The sequence below is a fragment of the Anarhichas minor genome, unplaced genomic scaffold (genome assembly GCF_050575085.1).
Source record: "Anarhichas minor isolate MPS153535 unplaced genomic scaffold, ASM5057508v1 ptg000003l, whole genome shotgun sequence".
Classification (NCBI taxonomy): Eukaryota; Metazoa; Chordata; class Actinopteri; order Perciformes; family Anarhichadidae; genus Anarhichas; species Anarhichas minor.
In genome coordinates this window covers 11,962,290-11,983,903 of record NW_027466449.1, presented here as the reverse complement: position 1 = coordinate 11,983,903, position 21,614 = coordinate 11,962,290, and the positions used below count along the sequence as shown (strand labels likewise).

Genomic DNA, 21,614 nt, shown 5'->3' with positions numbered 1-21,614 from the left:
TAGTTCAATGTAATGTGCTAGAAAAGTCAATTAGTTTTAGTTTTTTTTCCTCACCTGGGGCTTTTTGCTCATCTTTACAGCCTTGATTTGAAAATAAACACCTTTGAATTCTAATTATCAGATATGACGAATTAATTTGAATTGAATCCTCAGAGGTTTATGCAAAAACAGCGAAGGGAATCAGCTGCTAGAGATGTATTTGCTTTTATTGAGCTTCATTAGCTATGTCCCAACAGATACATTCGGCAATTTTCACATCCCAATTCACTTATCGTTAAACAGCTGCTGCAACGTTTGACATTGTATTCAAAATAAACACATAGCCAGTGGTGGAAAGTACATTTACTCAAGTACTGTACAATTTGTGGGTACTTTACTTTGAGTATTTTATGCTACTTTATACCTCAACTCCACTACTTTTAGAGGGAAATATTGTGCTTTTTATTCCAATACATTTATCCGACAGCTGGAGTTACACTACATATCTAGATTTGACAAACAAAACAATTTATAAAAAAGTTCTTTGTGCAATAGATTTAACCAAACAACAGTATAATAAGTAGCTAAAATCTGCTCCAACATTGAAATTCTGTTTACATAATATTATAACTGTCTGAAAGGGACCAATCTAACCAACAAACACTTATGGGAATAGGACTTTTACTTGTAACAGAGTATTTTTACAGTGTGGTATTGCTACTGTTACTTATGTAAAAGACATGAGTACTTTCACCACTGTAGCGACCATTTATTCACTTCATATGCAGCCTCACAACTTGGTCTCTCTCCCTCCTCCTGTCCTTGTTTCTCTCTTTCACACACAGAGCTAAATCCTCATCATTACAGGCCGTAAACACTCAGGGACGGGAGCGATGGGGGAACTGGCGGTGGGAGCAGCGAGACCTGGGAAGTCACAGGTGGTTCAGCTCGCGGTGGAATTCATCACAGGAGACATTTTGACCTGCAGGGACCAGCACAGCCACTCAAACTGTGAGAAAAACAAGCCCAGTGGTCGTTATGTTTTTGTTTTTAGTTTGTAAACACTGTGTGACGGCCCCAGAGTCCTGTTGCCTCAGTACTGTGTGAGTGTGCGTTTGCTTGTGTGTCTTGCAGGTTCTTGGCTGAGCGGAACAGGGGCGCCATCGTGTTCCTCAGTTACTTAAGCCCGCCTGCCCAGACGCTGCCGTGTCGATCACTTCGCCCTTCAGCAAGCTGATGGCGTCTTTGTTGCGTTGCCTTTGTTTGTTGTCCACTGACCACTGCATTCATCACTTATCCACCTCATTGTTATCATCATCTATATCTTACTGGATTAATTTCACTTTTTTTATAATGCCAAGTTTGGCGTACATCTCCCTCCTTTGAGAGAGAGAGGGAAGGAGTGGTGGCGGCATTTAAGTCAGATGGAGGGGGGTTGGGAGGAGCGATGTGGAGAATGAGGGATGAAGACATGAGAGGTGGAGGAGGGGATGACTCTGGTTAGCTGTTGTGTTTCTTGGTGACTGGCTTTTTGTTTCATGTATGTGATGCAACAATTCTGTCCTATCACCTGAGGACAAATGTGATTCATTAAGTCCTCACACATTATTGCACACACACACATACACACACACACCACGCGTTCATGCACTTAACAATCTTGGCCCTGCTAACACACATGGATTGAAACACATACAGAAACACACTATATATATATATATATATATATATATATATATATATTTATAGATTCATATGTATATACATACAATACATTCAAGCGTGTTTGTGAGTGAACACACGTAAGAGACAGCGGAGAAAAAGAATCAGCCGAGGACGGAGACACGTTGTATTCATCTTCTGCATGCTGGGCTGCTGCTGCTGCTGCGTGTGTGTGGGTGTGTTAGTCCCCTTGGATGAGCACACACACGGCTGAGGATGCAGCTGGGAGCATGAGTTCTGACCGAGAGGAGTATGACATGGTCTGTCAGAAAGCTGTAACCCTAATTGTTGACCTTTGCCTGCACAACAGCTCACTGTTGGATCAAGACACCTGTAAGGATTACCTCTTCCTGTTGTCCAGCCACAGCTCTGACCGCAAAGAACTGGGTAAGGACTATAATTAACTCCTAATCTATATTGGGTGAAAAGAAACAGCCTTCCTGTTGTGCTTTGTAATAATCCATGCTTAGTTTTTCCTCTTAAGAAAGCTACTTTTAAAGGATTTTATGTAGCTTTACTTGTATGTGAGAGCAAAAGCTGCAATCTGCTTTTCTGCCATTTGACATGTAGTTTTTCCCCTTTTTCCTTTTGTTTACCATGTGTGGTCATAGATGGGTACTCAGCCAGAGCATCGACTGAGCCATTTATACATCCTTAATGAGTTTTTGTGACCCCAGGGCAAAGGGGAACAATAGGTATATAAAATAGACTCACATTGGCTCCCCAGGTTACTCCAGAGAGGCAGAGCTCCTATACTGTTATTACAGTAGGTATGCCTTCAGGCGGACTAATGCCAGATGATGCTGTCTTGACCACTCAGGCTTACAAAGAAAAGAGAAGAGAAACAAACAAACCTTTTCCGAAATGTGTGTTGCTGTGCCTGGGTTGACAACACAAAGCACTGATGTTGTGTGCTTTAATCTGCCCTGCAAAGTTTCAACATCCTGAATTGGATTTTTGATTTATTCATGAAGGATGATTTACACATCTGTTGCACCCTGGTGCATCTGTTGCTTTGGCACTTGTAGTGGGCTTCACCATCTTTAAAGGAATAATCCCTCTCTTGTTAATGGAGCAGCTCTACTAAGTGCTCTTGCGGGCTCTGCAGGCTTGAATTCTTTGCTGTGTGTATTCTAGTTGGGAAAAGGTGCTGTTAAATCAGGGAAATATTGGCTGAATTGTCTTGAAGCATTCACACTCGTGAATTTAGTGTTACATTGCACATAACACTGTTCAAGATATGACCAAAGGGTGTGTGAAGAATTGTAGTTTTATAGATTTAGAAGACAAGCTCTGACAGTGTAACAGGTTTATGGATGGGAGAGGTTAAACATCAACATTTGTCTGTGTACAATTTGTAAAAAAACATTTTATTTTTGTCTGGAAAACTGAAATTAAGAATACCAATGCAGAATATCAGGACATTTTATTCCATGCCAATAACGTGATCTGTTGTATATTAGATATCTGTTACTGCATGCTTTAATCATTTGCTAATCCGGCTAATTTTTAATTTCTTCTTCAAACGAATTCGTTTCTTGTACGTCCATGAACTCTAGTTTTGTCAGCAGGTGCACAAGAAAGAGGAAATATCATTTGCGGTTGCTTTTTCGAGGATGGGTCCCTGTTCACAGCGTGCATGTCACACCAATCCTGACCAAATCCACTGTCAACTCACATAATTCTCAGTGGAGGAATTGAACGTACATCACAGTGCCACTGGCATCCACCACTGAGCTGTGGGGACATTAAATGCCACTGCATGTTATGCGGTCATTGATGTAAATGATTTCTGCCACATGGAAGCTAAACAAGCTGCTTCCCATAATGTTGGAGGGTGTGTAGGTTGGGGGGCGGGGGGGGGGGGGGGTTGTATGAAATGTCGATATTTTTCTTTCCTATGATTCATAGATCCCACAGTGTGTACTAAGTGGTTATAGCAAGAAATGTTCAACAAACAGATACATAAAAGGTGCAAGATACAACATTGGGAGCATTTCTATTTCTACGGCTCTCAACATGGCGGCGGCCAGCTGGCGGCCCACAGCTAACGGTGCTAACAGCGCTACCTGTGCAAATAATAGCGAAAGTGCCTGCAGATTCAGTGCCTTCAGCATACCTGAAGGGGGAAGCGGAAGGGTGGGTGCTACGCTGTCGGTCAGGACGGCGTTATCAGCAGAAACCGCTGTAGGAGCACAGTGCAGAGAAACTAAAAAATCACAACTAGAATCTCCCCACCCAGATGGTACCGGTACATTCAATTTTGGGTCAGAGCCCATAGACTATTAAGTAAAAGATCTAAATACGTTTTCCATCAATGACCATCACTCTCCTCTAATGTCATCTTTTGAACTTCTTCGCTGTAAATCTTTTTAATCTAAAAACGTCTCTGTCCTGCTGATATTACCGACATGTCTGAGCTAACCAAAATACCTCAACTCATTCAGCTTTCAAGATTCATTTTTTCCGAGTGTTAACTTAGCATATGCTTCAAATTTTCTTTGTGGAATACAAAATTAGTAACACGATGGGTCCTCCCAAATGTTTCATATTAAAGTGGAGCAGACGACTTAACAGTTTATAGCCACGCAAAAAGTAAGGAGATTTCAAAATGCAATCAATAAACTGCCAATGAACCATTGTTGCTCCCGAGTATACAGTATGTGCATTTAAAAAAAGAAATTAAAAAATTCATCTCAGCTTTTAAGAAAGATTTATAAAAATGTATTTCATCAATTTGCCACCTTTCCTCCTCTGTGCTAGCACAACAGAGCCCATTAGGTTTGTGATCATGCAGCTGTTTGAATATATCTGCAACTATCCCGCTCACAGCAGCAGTCATTTTACTAAAGTAAATTTTCCCTTCCGAACTCCCCGCTGTTGGCTGAGTATCCCCGCACCAGTTTCAAATCGATTATGATAAAATAAGAATGACTAATTAGAAAGCCTGGGACTCCCTTGTCCTGATGGGAGAAAATAAGCCATTGTCTTTATTGACCAATTTGTTGAAAATTGAGTTGGCTGATTGTTTTTCAATCAAGGCCACGCAGAACCCGCCTGCTGTGCGTGTGAAAGGAAACAAGACTTTTTCAGGGAGATAAATAGGAGCTCGGATCAGCGTCTCACACTCTTTTGAGAGAACCGTTCCCATTGATCAGCCGCCTGCCTAAGATATTGATGTTTACTCCCGAGTGCTGATACAAGTAACACAACATATCCCTTAAGCCTGTGTAGCTCCTGGATTGCTGGATGCACTTTTAACCCACCTTCCACCCCCTCCAAACAAACACAACACTCAGCCTCATTACAAACTACTCTTTCATTATCAGCTGCAGCTTCAGGTGTGTGGGCTTTGAATTGATGAGGCATATTTTTTTGATCACGTTGTTTCCCGCACGCCCATCTCATCTTGAGGTTTATTAAACAAGACCCCGGCTGGCAGAGGACATTAGCATCAGCAGATCATTCATTTAGTCCCCACCGGTATCCAGTCGCTCTATGTCCGTGGTATTTGCAGGGACGGATGCTGCATTGCAGGTTGAATCTAAAACAGAAAAACAAGAACATCAAAATAACTGCACTGTGGAGATTAGAACCCCATTCAAACCAATGTGCCTTTCAATAATTAATACCATACCGTCTCCTGTCTCTGTATTTTATTGATACAACATTTCGCTGTAGACCACAAAAGAACAGTGGAGACACTGTTCCTGTTGTGGAAGATAACGCTCAGAAAAATGTCTGTCAGACCAAATGCCAAGCCTCAAAGGCTTGTGTTATTATTACTGTAATCATTACAATAATGAAACACATTTTGATGTTTTTGCATCTTGTGGCATTCACTTAAGCAAGGTGGGCAGGGAAATAGAGCCAATATGTAGAATCAGGAGGGTTTATGTATTTATCCAGCCGTTATACTTTCTTTGCACCTTAACACAAGTGTGAGGGTATAAAATGATCTCATGTGAGAGCACAGGGAGTTCAAATCAAGCGGATATGTTAGAGTAGGGTCAGTGAGCCGGTTCAGTTGGAGGATAATGACCAGTAAAGTGGGACACATTTTTCATTAATGCGCTAAAGACAAAAGTCAAACAGTGGTTGGAATATCAATCGGCTGTAAGCAGTCTGTGAACAGCATTATAAACAGGAATCCCTTCATCTCTCTTTCTCTGAGGGCTCCTCTGGTGTTTCCTCCCCCCACAGTTACATTTTGAAACTCAACGGCAACTGGCATGACCCTGAAGGTGCTAATTTCAAGTGATGTAATCGGCTCCCCAGTTGAACAGCCGTGGAACTATCGTGAATGTGAATCCATCTCCATGAATAAATAATAAAAATCCTTCGTCCTCTAGACCTTAATAGTGCAGACAATGCCACGCTGTGTTGTAGCTTTATGTCAGTGTTTCACAGGACAGTGTTCTCTCTGCATGGCTTTCTCCTACAGAATGCATCAGTGTCATTAATGACAAAAGTATTAGGAGGATGAGTAGTGTAGAAACCTGCTGCGTGTTATCCAGGCCAGTGCACTGGGCAAGGCCTCTGCTGAGCTATTGAGCAGTAACATTGCTTTATTGATTAAAGAGTCAAGCCCCAAGCGAGCAGAACAATGAGAGCCTCAAAGGGCGGCGAGAGACGCAACAGAGCGTGTGAATGTTTTTTTTTTACCTGGAGCACAACATTATGCTGCAGTTTGGCACTGAAATACAACAACTATCATCTACCCTCTATTTCATATTTGCAGTTGACAATAAAAACAAGGCCAGATGTAAAACTCAAAAATGATGGTAACTTTTTTTAACAAGTGGACCTTGATTGCAGACAGAGTTTGATAAGAGCAGGCTTCTCATTTCTTTAGAGTAAATGACAGTATAATGTGTGTGATAATCCGCTTACGTTGGGCAGGGTGGGAGTGCCGTTCGTGACCCGTATGAATATAAAGTCAAAGTTGAGTCATTCGTTTGTAATCAAACAATACTAAGTTTGCAATATATCAAACTTATGATACTTTGTGATATGTGAACTTGTATCTACCCCCAAGCTGAGCAGCTTGGAAACTAGAACTCTGTGAAGTGATCTTTAATATGCACTGTTGGTGACATGCATAATATCGTAGCTGAAAGACTTGGTCCCATGGAAAAAAAGTCCAGCCTAAACTCTCTTATAGTCGCATCAAAGACCAGTTTCACACACTGGAAAAATACTACACAGTGGATGTCCAAGTAGTACACAGAGCCTGTTAACATGACCTGTAAACCCCCAAAGTATAAAATGCTTGTTGGCTTTGGAAGTGAATCTGGGTTAGATTAGTACTGTAGGTAGTAAGCTAGTTAGCTGGACATGCTAACGTTTGCAGTTTACGCTAGAGCATGTAAACACAAGGTATATAAAGAGTTTTCTCTTGAGCAAACGTGTAAGAATGGATTAAACTAAGTATCACTTACTACAGCCCCTGTACACACCACAGACTACTATAGCCCTACTGTATTTTAGGATGGTTTAATTTTTGGGTTGAAGCTGAGAGGAGAAAAGAAAGTGGTTCTTAGTCTTTTGTTTTGCCTCATTTGACTTCTTCACGCCACTGATGTCAAGCTCTTCTCATTTCCCTCCGTTCTAACGAAGCCTCCTGTACCATCTCCTTTTCTCAGAGTTTCACTGGTTGGTTTCGGTTCAAGTTGACGTTTTGTCATACTGGCTGTTGAGCTGTCTGTCACGGTGAAAGGTTGAGAGCCTCCGGGGGCCGCTCCTGTCTCGCTCACAGGCGCAGAATAAGATCTGAGGCTTGTACACTTCATCACACACATTAATGTGCAGTCTTAGAGGGTGATATCACTAAATGGTTGAACACTAAACACTGAGATCTATAAAGACATAACTAACACTGGCTTGGAACTGCAAATTGGACTGACACTGTTGTGAAACATTTTTTATGTGTACCTTAAGGCCCTTTACACACCGGGTCGTGGCAAATAAACTACACGAAAATGCAAAACTCACACCTGCACCACAACAGCTTTACACAGTGACAATACCATCAATGTTGCTACACTACCCCCAAGTTGGCAAAAAAAAATCGATAAACACTGCTCTAAATCTGAGTTAAATTAGTCGGATTAATGAGATTTGTAATAATAGGTGGGAATGGGTAGCAAGGTTTATGTAATTACCCGTTTAAAGTTAAATTTGGCATAATTACGTTTTTCCAAGAAGCTCTGCAGTGTATTTTTACTCACAGAACACACAAAATGCAGCATCAAAAGAGTGGCTCCGTGTCCAATACTGTGCCAATGTTGTGTTCACAGCCCGTTGTGCTGCCAAGTGGCAAGAAATCAATTAATGCTGCTGTGACTAACAAAGAAGCTGAATCTGTTTTCCCAACCTTATCTGATACATCATTTTACTAAGATCTTTTTTACACTAATATGTACACAGGAATCTTTCTCCTGTACAATCTAACACAATCCGACATAAGAGCCCTACAATAAATAAAGGGTCCTGTGTCAGAGGTGTTTATTGAACTTTATGAAAAACATTACATTATTTTGAGAGCTGTAGTTTGTGATGTGAAAGGTGTTTATAGTGTTTTAATCCACTGTGGGCATTTTCAACTGTACAAAGATGTAAAAGAAATCACTGAAAAGTAAATGTTTGTCAAAATCGTTGAAACTGTAAAGTATATGAATGAATGAACTCTTTATTTCTTATAATATACTGAAATAGTCCATGATTCGCTCAACAGCTCGATATGCAGTATCATTTGCATTTTTTGGTGTGTAAATTATTTCATTTATTTATTTCATTCATTCCTTTAGCTTTATTGTTATGCTATTATTAGGTATATTATTGCTTTTTAAATGACAAAGATTACCATTTAAAAACAAATCAAATACTTTGTTATTGTTGCCAAACACAGAAGGGCAATGATACGAAGCGTGGTTGCATCTGGTTGCAATGATTTGGAATATCCGCAGAAGTAAAAATGTCGGCGCAAAGCAGTACTTGCTCTGGATGAAGAGACGGTTGAAGCACGTATGGAGAGAGGATGGACCCGCCGGTCTATGTGGGTTCATTTCTCCTCCGTTGTTGTTCTTGCTCAGCACTCGTAGCCTGCATGTAGGATGGGACGGTTGGTGTTAGTGGTATTTGTCCCGGGTTAAACGGTGACAATGACAATCGCAGAGTTTTACCAACAGTTTTGACATTTTTCAACTCTTGGCAACCAGAAAGAAAACACCAAACGTGCAGCGCTCAGTGGAGGATAGACGCTCCTCTTTACGCTGCTGCCGTTTGAGGGATAGTTTATATGTGCAGGGTTCCCATTGCAAATAATTCAAAAAAGAAAAAAACATGATCACAGTGGTTGTGGCGGTTGCTTGCCATCCACTGCAGTTTGCTTGTCAAAAGCGATATTGCGACAGCCCTACATAATAGGCTAATACCACATGTTGCTGCAAACCACAGATTGAACGACAGAAAATAAAGTATAACAGGTAATTACATACAGGGGCACAAAAATGGAAGTTTGGGGGAAAAACCTAGAAGTTATTGTAGTATGTTGTATTTACAATTACTGTATGCCATCAAAACTGCGGCAATACAGTGATGTAACGTAAGGGGCTTTTGTAAAGTCTCTGAAGAAGTATATGCTACTGACAACCATTTAACAAATTGTTCATATATGTTCAGGGGTACTCACCAATGGTGGATGCTCAACTCTTAAGAATAGTAGGGAACTTGTCATTTATGGAGTACGACAATGTACACAGGGGACTTAGGAAAGAAACTAGCCTACTGCATAGGCAATTTAGCCAACTATAATGCTCTTTGGATTGTCTGCAGAACAATAACAAGGAAATACTTTAGCTAAAGCAGTTATTCCCCCCATAGATACACAGTATTTACTAAAAATATTTTAGTTCCCATTTCCTCTAAAATTGTTCCCTCCTTGTTCCCCATAGTTTCCTTTTGCTGTAGCAGGAAGTATCTTATTGGTATCTTATTCATAAAATGGAATTACACTGTAAATCGTGGGCTGTGTTATCAAGTATTAGCAGATCTTTTTGTCCGGGGGCGATTACATTCCTTCAGGGAAGATTACATAATTCACATTATATAAATTACATATACATCATTTCATGATTAATTAAACCATATAAACGCACATGCATCTCCTTTAAGTGGAGTGACAAAGTGAAAAAGTCTTGATGTCTCTCACGTAGACATGTGTCAGAATAACACATGAGGTCCAGTCAACAGAAGGGTGTGAGGCGTTTCATCTGCTGCCTCTGGGTGAAGGAGGCAAGATATTTTCTTACCACTATAACTGTAACCACCCACAGGCTTTGACAAGATAATGAGAAGGAGCTCCACTTAAAATTGTATCCACTAATTTGATAGAGACGTTGTTGCACGCTTGAAAGGCTAAATTAAATACAAATACCGATGCTTAAGGGGCAAACCAAGGGTGTAATATGTATGCAGCACTGCATAGTTTTGTGCTATGATGCCAAGATGGTACTGAATTCTGCCGCCATCTGTTATGACAATGATTGAAGATGTTTTTCTTTTTTCTTTTCTTTTTTTTTAAAGTTCAGCCAAAGGGGACGAACACCACTTTGTACAAAAAAAAGTCAATTATAGAATGTGTAGAATATCTTTTTTAGGGTTGTTTGCCTGTAAATCCTGTGTTCGTGAGCAGCCAGAAAATGTGTCACAGTGCACCTAGAACATATGGTGCCTTAGGCCCTCCATCGGTTCTGAGTATATCGCTCCCATTTCCTGGAATCTCTTGCTGCTTCCTATATTTTGTGTTTTCACTTATACTGCCATTAACAATCCCCCGAGGAAACATGAAGTACAATCAGGGGGGATGGGAGATGGGGGAAGGACAAACTGAATAACAGCCTCATGACAAAAGACTAGGAGGCATAGAAAAGTGTGACCTGCATGTCAATATGTGTGTTTGTCTGTTTTGTATGCAGTTGGCCGATCAAGAGGCTTTTGAACAACGTGGTGATCACGTTTCATTAAAACTAAAGGGAGAATTCTTTGAACCCAACTGGAAAAAAGAGTTTACAATTTGAGGTTTGTTGTGACATTTTATCCTCTGATTATATTAGCGCCCTCTGCAAAGCAGCAGCTGTCTGGTCTGAAATGATGTTACCTAAGCTGACAAGAATTGATGCATTGACCTTACAGATTGTCACCAGCGGAAAATTGCTCCACGGTTTCACTGTGAAACATTGGAGATGTGAAAACAGTAAAGTGTCCCTGTTGCCACTATTGTTATCACCAATATTACATCAGTGGAACCAGACTGCGGCACAGGAGATTAGATAAGAAGAGTTCTTGGAAGAAAACGCACAGAAAAAAGCTTCCTATTTGCAATATACAGTTAAGCATACGGTAGATTGAATTTTTGGATAACAGCCAGATAACAAGTAGTTATAATCATCTCATACACACTCTGGGGGCCATGTTCCATTATTCATCAATAGATGCGTCCTTTAAATTTGCATATTTCATTTAACTGTTAGATGAAGTAATAAATATCCAGATATATGTTCTGTTCGGAGACTAAATTACTTGAAATTCATTCGTTCAGAGGCAAAGGTGCAAGTTTTACCCAGAAGAAAATAATGTCACAAGAGGTGTTTGGAAAGCAAATAAAAGTGGAACTTTTTCTGAAACTTATGAATAATTCTATCAGATTAGAAAACAGGTGAGTTCCAGCTTGTGGGTTACACTTTTACCAGTATGTCTGTGGACCATGAAATGCTTTCACAAAAAAAAACTTGACAGGTGTGTAGTTGAGATCAAAATGAAGGCCAAACTAGGATCTACAGTGGGTACGGAAAGTATTCAGACCCCTTTAAATTTTTCACTCTTTGTTTCATTGCAGCCATTTGCTAAAATCAAAAAAGTTCATTTTATTTCTCATTAATGTACACTCAGCACCCCATCTTGACAGAAAAAAAACTGAAATGTAGAAATGTTTGCAAATTTATTAAAAAAGAAAAACTGAAATATCACTTTAAAGGGGTCTGAATACTTTCCGTACCCACTGTATTTTGGCCACCTCTGATACTGAAAGTAAGAGTCCCATTCTTTTTTCCGTAGACAATGTTACGTGACTCACATTTCTATGGCTCGGATCAGCATGAAACTCTCTCCTCATACAAAAGATGAACCAAAATATCTAGTTCTTTGATTAAAAAGCTAAAGGTGCCTATACAAACACACACAAACGAGATGCATTCCTGCAGAGAATCACAGAATTGGTGAGCTTGACATTCCCGTGTTCACCACTAACAGAAGCTTATAGTAGCTAATTCAGGTCGACATGGCAGTGTAACTGAAATTACTGAATGTGTTCACTGATGACTCATCCATTCCCGCACCACTATGTTTTGGCATTGACTGTTTTTTTTTACAGGTCCATAAATTACTTATCATTTGCTAGGATATTTCCTGAAAAGCATGTAATCTGGTATTAAACATTAAGAAATGGAGACCTGTCCAATGGGTACATTTGTAATTAGTTTCAGCTGAGTATAAAAAAGAAACACAAAGTGTCTACAGGCAAACATGCAATTCAACACACAAGAAGAAGAAAGTTTCCAATAATAATGAAATATATATACACACACCAAATACCAACTGCTTTAAAACTCAACATAATACCTTGAAAAAAAGCTACTCTATGCATATTCATCAGCAGGTAGATCATGATTTTAATACTAATCATTTCCCCTTATATGACAAGTAGTCGTATCTGTTGGTTTATCAGTGTTGTAAATGTACGTATGTGGTGAATTCTTCCCTGTGTAGCACTAATATTATAACAGGTGAAACGTGTTGGGAGAGTGACAGGAACGAGTCACCTCAATTTACAAGCTATTAGTAGCGACCTGGGGGTCAGTTATGGAAATCCCTCTATGTAAATAAGTTTTACAAATGGTAATTCATAACCTGGGAGATCATAGCCCCCCACTTTGACAAGATAATCCCCAGCCAAGCGTGTAATTAAGAACAGAGTCTATTGTATAATGGATGCGTATGACAACAGTGTGCAAAATAATCACCTGTCACTGGCTGTTACTGGCCAAACAGTCGCTAATACTTCCCCGGAGCCAGGTATGGATGAATATAGAGAAGAGGACCAAAGAGAAGCAAAGGCCCGCCCCTTCTGGTGGACCACTATGGGATCTTATTTTGGTATAAATAAATAGTAAGACAACGGCGAGGGACAAATAATATTTTGATCCTGTTTAAATTGTGCAATGAATTACACATTTGATGTTTGTCAATTTAAAAGATAATTTTGCATGTCAAGAAGGTCTTGTCTTTGTTGTTTTCAACGGTCACCATAATGATCATGATTGATGATGATAATGACAAACGTTATATGTGTTATTCATGGCACAATTCAAATGGTATTAAAAAAATATTTGTCTCTCGCCATTGACTACTGTACATATTTTTTTACGAAATAAGGTCCCATGGGAGACACCAGAAGGGGAGAAAGTTATGACCGGAGCATCATCATTAAATGACTACAAACTTTCTGTTCCATGCGCAGGAGGTTTCACCAGCATGAGACTGCAACAAACCGTGGATGTGCATTTCAAAATGTTTCACTAAAGCCTGGGGGAGTAGTGGAGGTTTGTAGCCTCAGGCATAAACCACCATTTACAGCGGTGGATCCATATCATATCACTGTATTATCATAACATTATCATCCCTCCATTGCAGCAGAATTAGCACACGTACCTAAAGGGTTTGCTACTGAGAATCTACTTTAGTCAGCAGCCTGTGCTACATTATCAGCGTCTCCTCGACCTTTCTCTGGTCGTTCGTAGATGCAACCACAGTCATACTGAAAGAAATAAGGTTAAATAAAGTTATTTTGACATGGCAATGTGACAATGTTTTGGTTAATTTATTATATTTGTTATTGATGATTAAGTGTTTAATAAGTAAAATACAAGTACTCTATCACTTTAATATATATTGTTATAATAATGTATCAAATGACAATGTGAAAACAACACGTTCGGAATATCAATTTAAAAAGTGATGCTATGCTAAACACTCCACTATGTTCACCAGCTAGTCGCTAATTGTGTCTGACTTTTTTCACTGACAACAGCTGCTTTCTAGAAAGGGTTCTGATGGGAGTGGAGAGTGAACCAAAACAATTATCTGAAAGATGCTAAAATGCTTCACAGAGCTGCTTTAATAATACATAAAAAGAATTTGACCCATCGGTGTATTATATTAGCTATATCAGTGCAGCTTTAAATTTCCTTTCAGTGCCTTGCAGCTACCAACATGTGCCACATGAACTATCTTCAGTGTAGATAAAAGCATGTTACATATGAGTGTGTTTTCCCATTATTATACAGCTGACCATGATTGAATCCCCTTTCAAGGATACACTTCATGTAAATGTACTGTGGACCCACTCCCATCATGGTGAGAGGCCTCTCCTCTGTATAGCCACGTTCCTCGCGGTAACGACACTTCAACACCCTATAGAATGCAAAGATAACTCATTTGACAGGGAGGCGGTCTTAAAGCCGCACCACCGGTGGCATTTGGCTGCAACTGAAGTGAAAATATGTCAGTACTGGAGAGCTGCCCTGCATTCAGAGTGGAGCAGGTCAGTCGGAGAGAGGAAATGGAAACACTCTCTCAGGACTGTTCAAACCTCTCGAAAAAAAGAGAAGTCCTGTAATATCCGGCCTCTGTCTGACTTGATCAATCACTGATACGTATATCTCTCTGTGGCTTAGCAAAGAGTTTCTGTCCTTTATATCGGATCAGTACTGAAAAAATACCACTATCACTAGCCAGGTATCCCTCTAAATACAGCGTTTTAAACAAAATTTCTGAGAATCTGCAAAAGAAAGCAGGCCAGTAGCTGACCCCTCACAGCCGGCCCACTGCCTCTTTAGAAAGTTTATTCCCTAAAGCCATCACACTCCTCAACAACCCATCCTAGTTCCCTCCTTCACCCCGACTGTCCACCACGGATCATTGCCTAACGCCCCGATCCGCCTACCATCATCTCCATGCACACACGCACATCCCCTACACCCCCTACTGTGCAACACGAGCAAAGTAGCTTTATTCAGCATGCTTATTATTCTTAAACAGTATATGTGGCATAGCGTAACAGTTTTGTATTCTTTAACTTTTTAACTTACCCTTTTAACTTTTGCCTTTCTTAGTTGTACTGCGCTGTATCTCTCAGTCAAATTCCTGTATTTAAATTGTACATTTGGCAAATAAAGTGGCTCTGATTCTGATTCTGATTCTCGGTGCCATTATATCACTGCAGAAGAAGAGAGCGCAACAAGGTGATGTTGTGAAAAAGGCACCAGTCAAACCCCAAATGTTGAAAAAATTGAAAACGTGATGTAATATTGCATTTATGTTTGTTTGTTGTGTTCACTTGAGGAAGGTTACAGTCTCTTCATCGCTTTACACGGAAGTGTTTCCATTTTCTGCTGCTTTCTACTTCTACTTTATTACATTTTTGAGCAAAATACTGTATTGTACTTTCTACTCCATTCATATGAAATTAACTTTAGTTACTTTCCATATTCAGAATATAATCATTCAAATTACGATGTTTCATTAAAAGGTTTAGATAAAAATAGATTGATCCCAGGGAAATTCATAAGCCAGCAAAGTAATTAAAATTAGTTCCACCTTTACCAACTGCAACATTAAAACATACATTAAGTAATGTACACATCAATCTATGAATAATTATACTCCAGATATTTAATATACATTATTCTCAAATGGGCCATTCTGCAAAATGAGTACTTGTACTTTTAATACTTTTAAGTATACTTTGATACTTTTTACTGATTTTCTTCAGTAACATTTTGAATGCAGAACTTTTTTTACACTGTAGTACTGCTACTTTTACCTAAAGAAACAGTGTAGCATTATGGGGATCTTTTAGCAGAAATGCAATATATTAACAATAAGTATGTCTTCATTGTATAATCAGCTGAAAATAAGAATTGATGCGTTTTTGTTATCATAGAATGAGCCGCTTATATCTACTTACGGAGTGGGTCGTCTTCAAGGGGCTGACTGGTAAGTTTTTAAAGTAGCCCAGAATGGACAAACATTACATTACAGTCATTTAGCAGATGCTTTTATCCAAAGCGACTTACAATTCAGATTCTATCACATTTCTACACCTTAGGCACAACTACGGGAGCAATTTTGGGGTTAAGTGTTTTGCTCAAGGACACATTGACATGCGACTAGCAGAGCCGGAGCCGGGGATTGAGCCGCCGACCCTCTGATTGAAAGACGGCCCTACTATCCACTTAGCCACAGTTGCCCACACAAACCACACACTGGCTCTGGATAGGACTACACCGTAGTTCTCCTACACACTTTGCACACTAGAGAAGTTTCAGTTGGTTACAATCTGCAACCTCAATGCTAGATGTTGCCAAATACTACACACTGCACCTTTAAAATAAAATATCTATAGTACTTCTTATTCCATTCTTCAACTGTCTCTTAAAATCTCTTCGTTTACAACTTCTCTATGATCACAGGAAACCATCACGAGAAGACCAATGTATGCTGGGCTACGCCTATGAAACCAGAATATGTGGTACCAGAGAGAAAAATAAGTGAGCCTATGGCAATATCTGTTCCTTCATTAAAGCAGCAGAAGATGCCCTCCATTCCCTGATGCTCTCATGCCTGCACATCTTGAGTCTTTCCTTTAACCTTCTTCCCATCCTTTCCAACTTACTGCACAGTTCCAGGTCAGCCTTGCTGATGCATGGGAGGATTTCAGGGGGCTGTAATAAATCTCTGGTGAATACCTGAGTGAATTTTGATTTGATTTTTATTCTCAAAGCATTAGTCCCGGGGGAACACAGTCCTCCAGCTTGAGCTCAGTCCTCTTTGAACTCTACTTAGATTTTCTCGCTGGGCCACCAGCCATAAGCAGATCCAATGTGTTGTTGAGGCCTAAGACGACAGGAGGCTCCTGTTGCATGGTTCTTTAGAAAGATGAATAGTACATCGATAACACACCTTGAACATGAAACAAAATGGACCCCGGCAGATCCCCTCATACGTACTAAGTATTGTACATAGTTCTGGTCATGTATAGCAAATGAGTCAAGTATAATTATAAAAAGTTTGTATTGGGACTGCTATCCAAAGCAGGAGTCTTGGACTCCTGAAGATCTGAGTTGCTAAATGAACTCATTTTCCTACCAAGAAATTGTATACAAATGAATTTGTAACTGAATAGGTAAAACCACCCGAATACATAGTGATATACGTATTTACGTTACTTAAAACATATACACATGTTAAATAGTTAATGAATGAGACCAAATGAACACATTTAGATAGAGTTAACAGGCTCCTGTTTTTTTTCTCTCCTCAGTAAAACAAACAGAATCTACGCTAGCTTTTCATAAAAGATTCAGTGTTATAAGTAGACTACAATTATCAGAACGACACGAACATTCAGCCTTCCTCATGTGGCTCAAAGGTGTACAGCAGATAGAAATGTTAAATAAAAGACTGGGGAAGAAATTCTGTAAATGTATTTGGCGACCCTAACAAAATCTCCTGCGACTGACCCGTGGGTCCCGAGCCATTCTTTGGGAGTGACTGATCTTAGTGACTCAGTTCAAAGAGGAAGTGGCAAAAGAGGCCCTTTTACAATTCACTTCTTGAATGGTTTGCATATAAAGAATAGTGTGTTCGGAACAGTGCAAACATTACATTATCAAAAAAGAAAGATGAAGCGTGTTGAGTGCATCCCCGGTGAGGATTCACCCTGTTGAAGTTATGTATGTATTCAGGCCATTGCTTTCTCCACACTCACTGGCAGCAAGAGACCGTGTCAATGTCTGTGAGCAAGCCTCCTAAAAGAAGGGTTGTTTACCCAGGTAAGAATACTTTTGAGATTCAAAGTCAGCCCTTCAATACAAAGTACAGAACCATCAAGTTTTGTTAAAATCTGACAAGCAGTGTTATATTAATGCCCAAACCATGCAAATCTAGTTTTATTTGTACTGCACTTAGTAGTACTGAAAGAGGGATCGATGTAACAGGAGTGTCTGTTTGTGAATAAGGATTAAGGGCTCTAGTTTCAATTCCACATCGCGCAAAACACAGACAAGGCTGTACAAGCACACATGAAGTGTCGGTAAAAAGCTTCAACTAAGTTTGATTCTGGATATGCTTTAAGTAGATGAAATAAGGCCAATCAGATCTCTTCTTTCTCCTTCCCTTTAAAAGCATCCTGTGACATGGCACTCTGACATTTTCATGATGAAGACAGCGATAAGAACTGAATGAGCCACAAAAGCTTCCCCCAAGAGTATATTTAGGCTACTGTGTGTCATTGTGCAAGAGGTGAGGACTTGCAGGGAGTGAAAGTCTGAAATCAAACCAGCACGAGAGCAGAAATGGTGCTTCTGTTCCTTGGAAAACCATTGTCTAGGTTTTGCGTGCACAAGAAATGTAAATTTACTTGAAGGCCAACAACTAAAATAAGAAATAAAATAAAAGCCCCTGTGCGGGAAGTAACACAAAATGTGTTCTTTGTCATTAAATCAAAGCTCAACAGGAGATCACAGACCATTTTGTACTAATGGATTCAGTAGAATTGTTCTAAAAAGCTGTTCGATGATTAGTGGCTCCAACTGTTATAAAATGTTTGAATAAAAATGGGAAGTTTAGATGGATGGATTTGTGGATTAAGCATTCTGGAGTCCAACTGAAACAATCAAATTAAAACAATATAACAAAGTGAACAAAATGTTGTTTGCGGGGAGACGTCAGAGCATAGAGGTTTAGGTTTGGAGTTGAGTACTGACCTAGAAAGCGTGTCAAGGAAAACATCCTAAGAAACATCATGGGAGTAGCGATCAAAGATGGGTGAACTCAGTGTTCGAATACGAGAGAGCCATCGGGGGTTCAGCATCCCAAAAAGAGACCTGAGCTCCCCGAGAAGCAAGGAAATCTAGAGCATGGGGTGAGTCTGAGATGCTATAATGCTAAAATGAATTACATGTATGAGAAATATGTCGAATGAGTGAAAACCTTACTTTACTTCCCCATCACGCACCTTTGTGCTGCAGGTTTGTCCTTTATGTCAGCAACAAAAACAAGATTTCAGAACGGATTAGATGTAGGAAACCCTGCTGTAGCGATTTTTCCACGCAATTACAAATAAGTTATAAAACAAATGAATCCTGAAACCAGAAACAGGCCTAAAGTTCTGACCAAGTGGTGAAAATGGTGAAATAAACCATTGGTAGTGAAACACTGCCCTGCATTATTTCTTCCTGATGGCTTGAGGGAGAGTTTAATACTGGATGAGATGGAATCACACATGCTCAGGTCAAGACATTTTAGCAGTACAGCCTCAGACATAATGCCCCCACATTTCCCCTCATCGTAAGGGTATCTCTTCATCTTTTAATCTGCTATGTTCACTAATTTCCCTCACTTTCAGTCAGAACTGGTACAAAATGAGGGAATGCGCACTGTGCTCCATTGTAAATACAGAATGAATGTTCTTGCAACTGTCTAGCTTGGTTGTGGGATTACTAACAGATTAATAACAGATTACTCTATTCATTATGTGTATTTATAAGAAATATCTCTCTTACAGAGACTGAGAGGCATTATGTATCTTCATGCTATGGCAGGAAATCTCCCATTACCAAAAGAAATGACAAACTTAATCAAACAAACGTCATTTGCCAAGCATGAACGGAATTTACTTCCTAGACACACAAGAAAACACTAGATTCAAAATCTTAAACCAGCATATTTTAACTAGAGATGTTGAAAAATTGTGAAATCTAGTTTGGAACAAAATACAAATGTAAGACGGATCATGTTCATGGTTCTTGTGGCTATCGAGGGTTCCATCTCTGCCTAAGTAAGTAAATACTGTATCAACATATAAAACTACAAGTTGAACACAGATGCATCAGTGTGTAAGTAGCATTTAACTGATTGAACTGCTTTATATACACTGTTAAATAGTCTAGCCCAGTGGTTCACAAAGGGTCACAAGCTAAATCATCTGAAAGGTTGTGATGTGATTAAAGGAACAGTGTGTAATATTTAGGAGGATGAATTGGCAGAAATGGAAGATAAAATGCAAAACTATGTTTTCATTTGTGTATAAAGATCTGAAACTAAGAATAGTTAGGTGTTATTTAGCTTACAAAAAGCTAAATTGGATAATTGTATCTACTTTCTTAAATGAGACCACCGCAGAGGTAGCAAACTGAGAAACAACCGCTGGTTCAATAACTAACAATGTAATGTATTGTATTTCAAATATATCAAACCATATTGTGTTTTCTATGTAAATTCTTAATCGTTAATGTAGCTATCCAGAGGTAAAGTTTGTCTTTTGGTTCCGTCATGTTTCAAAGTGAACCTTACTTTCCTCTTTGCCCCTCAGTTAGGTGACTGTTCTCTCCCACATGTAAGCTTTAAGTCGCATATCTGAGTGTTTTGCTTGGTTGCCCAGTTTCCACTGGCTCGCAAACCATCAGAGTGGCATGGCTTAGTTTCACTTTCAGTTTGAGGTTGCGGATTTTCATCTATTTTAGCTTTCTTTTACTTATTTAACACATCATGCTCTCTTCTGTGGCAACAAGCATGTAAAATAAAGGCAGCAACCTGCCTAAAAGTGTTTCATCCAGTGTTCAGCTGTACTTAGCTCCCCCTTCTTGTGTAACTTCTCGTTGCAAAAAACAAGAAGGCATTGGCGAAAAACCAAGATAGCGAGAGTCAAAATGCCGAACTCGAGGCTTCAAAACCGTCACGGTAACTAAGTCCACTTCTTGTATACAGTCCATGGTAAAATAGCACCATGGTGACCTTTTTGTCTGCATAACAAGCCTAGACAAAGAACACATTTTTCCTGCTCACTATGGTGATGCTTCAGCTGCTCCTGAGACAGCCCTTGATGCCATCTTCAACATCATCATCATCCTCAGTTAAGAGGAGTAACTGCTATTCACACTGAAATGGAATAGAAGCCTTTATTGTCATTGTACAACATACAATGACATTGGTAGCATGACTGCTGATTAGTGCAATTAAAAGGAAGGAAAAACACCACAAAAACAAAACACTTCAGCAAACAAACATCTATAGCCAACAACACAGGTTCTAAAATAATAATTCAAATTGAGAAATACAATTTAATTTAGCACTAGAATAAGAGCATGTATTGCACTAATACGAATGTAATTATTGCACTAAAATAAATGCAATTATTGCAAAAGATCCTATAGGTTTGCCTTGAAAAGTCGTTCATCTAATTGTTCGAGGGAGGGGGGGGGGGGTCATTCAATCCTAAGGCCCAGGTTAAGACACTGTTCTTAAGTCTGGTGGCCCTTGCTTTGAGGGTCCTTTAACGCCTGTCAGCGGGCAACGGGTGAAACCAGTGGATCCAGGATAAGAGTCCTTGTGCTGGAGATGTCTTCCAGGGAGGGCAGGTGATGATTTTCTGTGTGGTTTTGATGACCCTCTGAAGAGCTCTTTTGTCTGCTGCTGAGCAGCCAGCATCACGCTGAGATGTCGTAAGCCAGTGCACTCTCAGGAGGCGTAGTTCCTTATATGTGCAGTGCCTTCTTAACAACTGCAGAGGTGTTTGCATACCAATGCAGACCTCTTCTCATGCTTTCATTAGTTCACCTCACACGCTTTCTCCAGATGTGGTCGTAAACAAAAGGCTGTAGGATCAGTACTTCGACTAAATGACCATATTGGACAATTGCTGAGATACTGGGGGAATACAACACAAACGATTTGAGGAATGTAACAGCTATACCCCAGAGCAATGTCATGACCATGACTGTGTATAAGAAGTT

The 21,614-nt window shown here is 39.7% G+C and overlaps 1 protein-coding gene across 1 annotated transcript in view; it reads left to right on the top strand.

The window, feature by feature from the left end:
* The first annotated feature begins 1,895 nt into the window (after positions 1-1,895).
* The window catches only part of syt6a (synaptotagmin VIa), a 53,675-nt gene continuing 33,956 nt past the window's right edge, over positions 1,896-21,614 (top strand). Inside the window, exon 1 of the mRNA XM_076098042.1 lies at positions 1,896-2,088. Coding sequence (XP_075954157.1) covers positions 1,896-2,088 — 193 coding nt within the window. The remainder of the gene's footprint in view (positions 2,089-21,614) is intronic.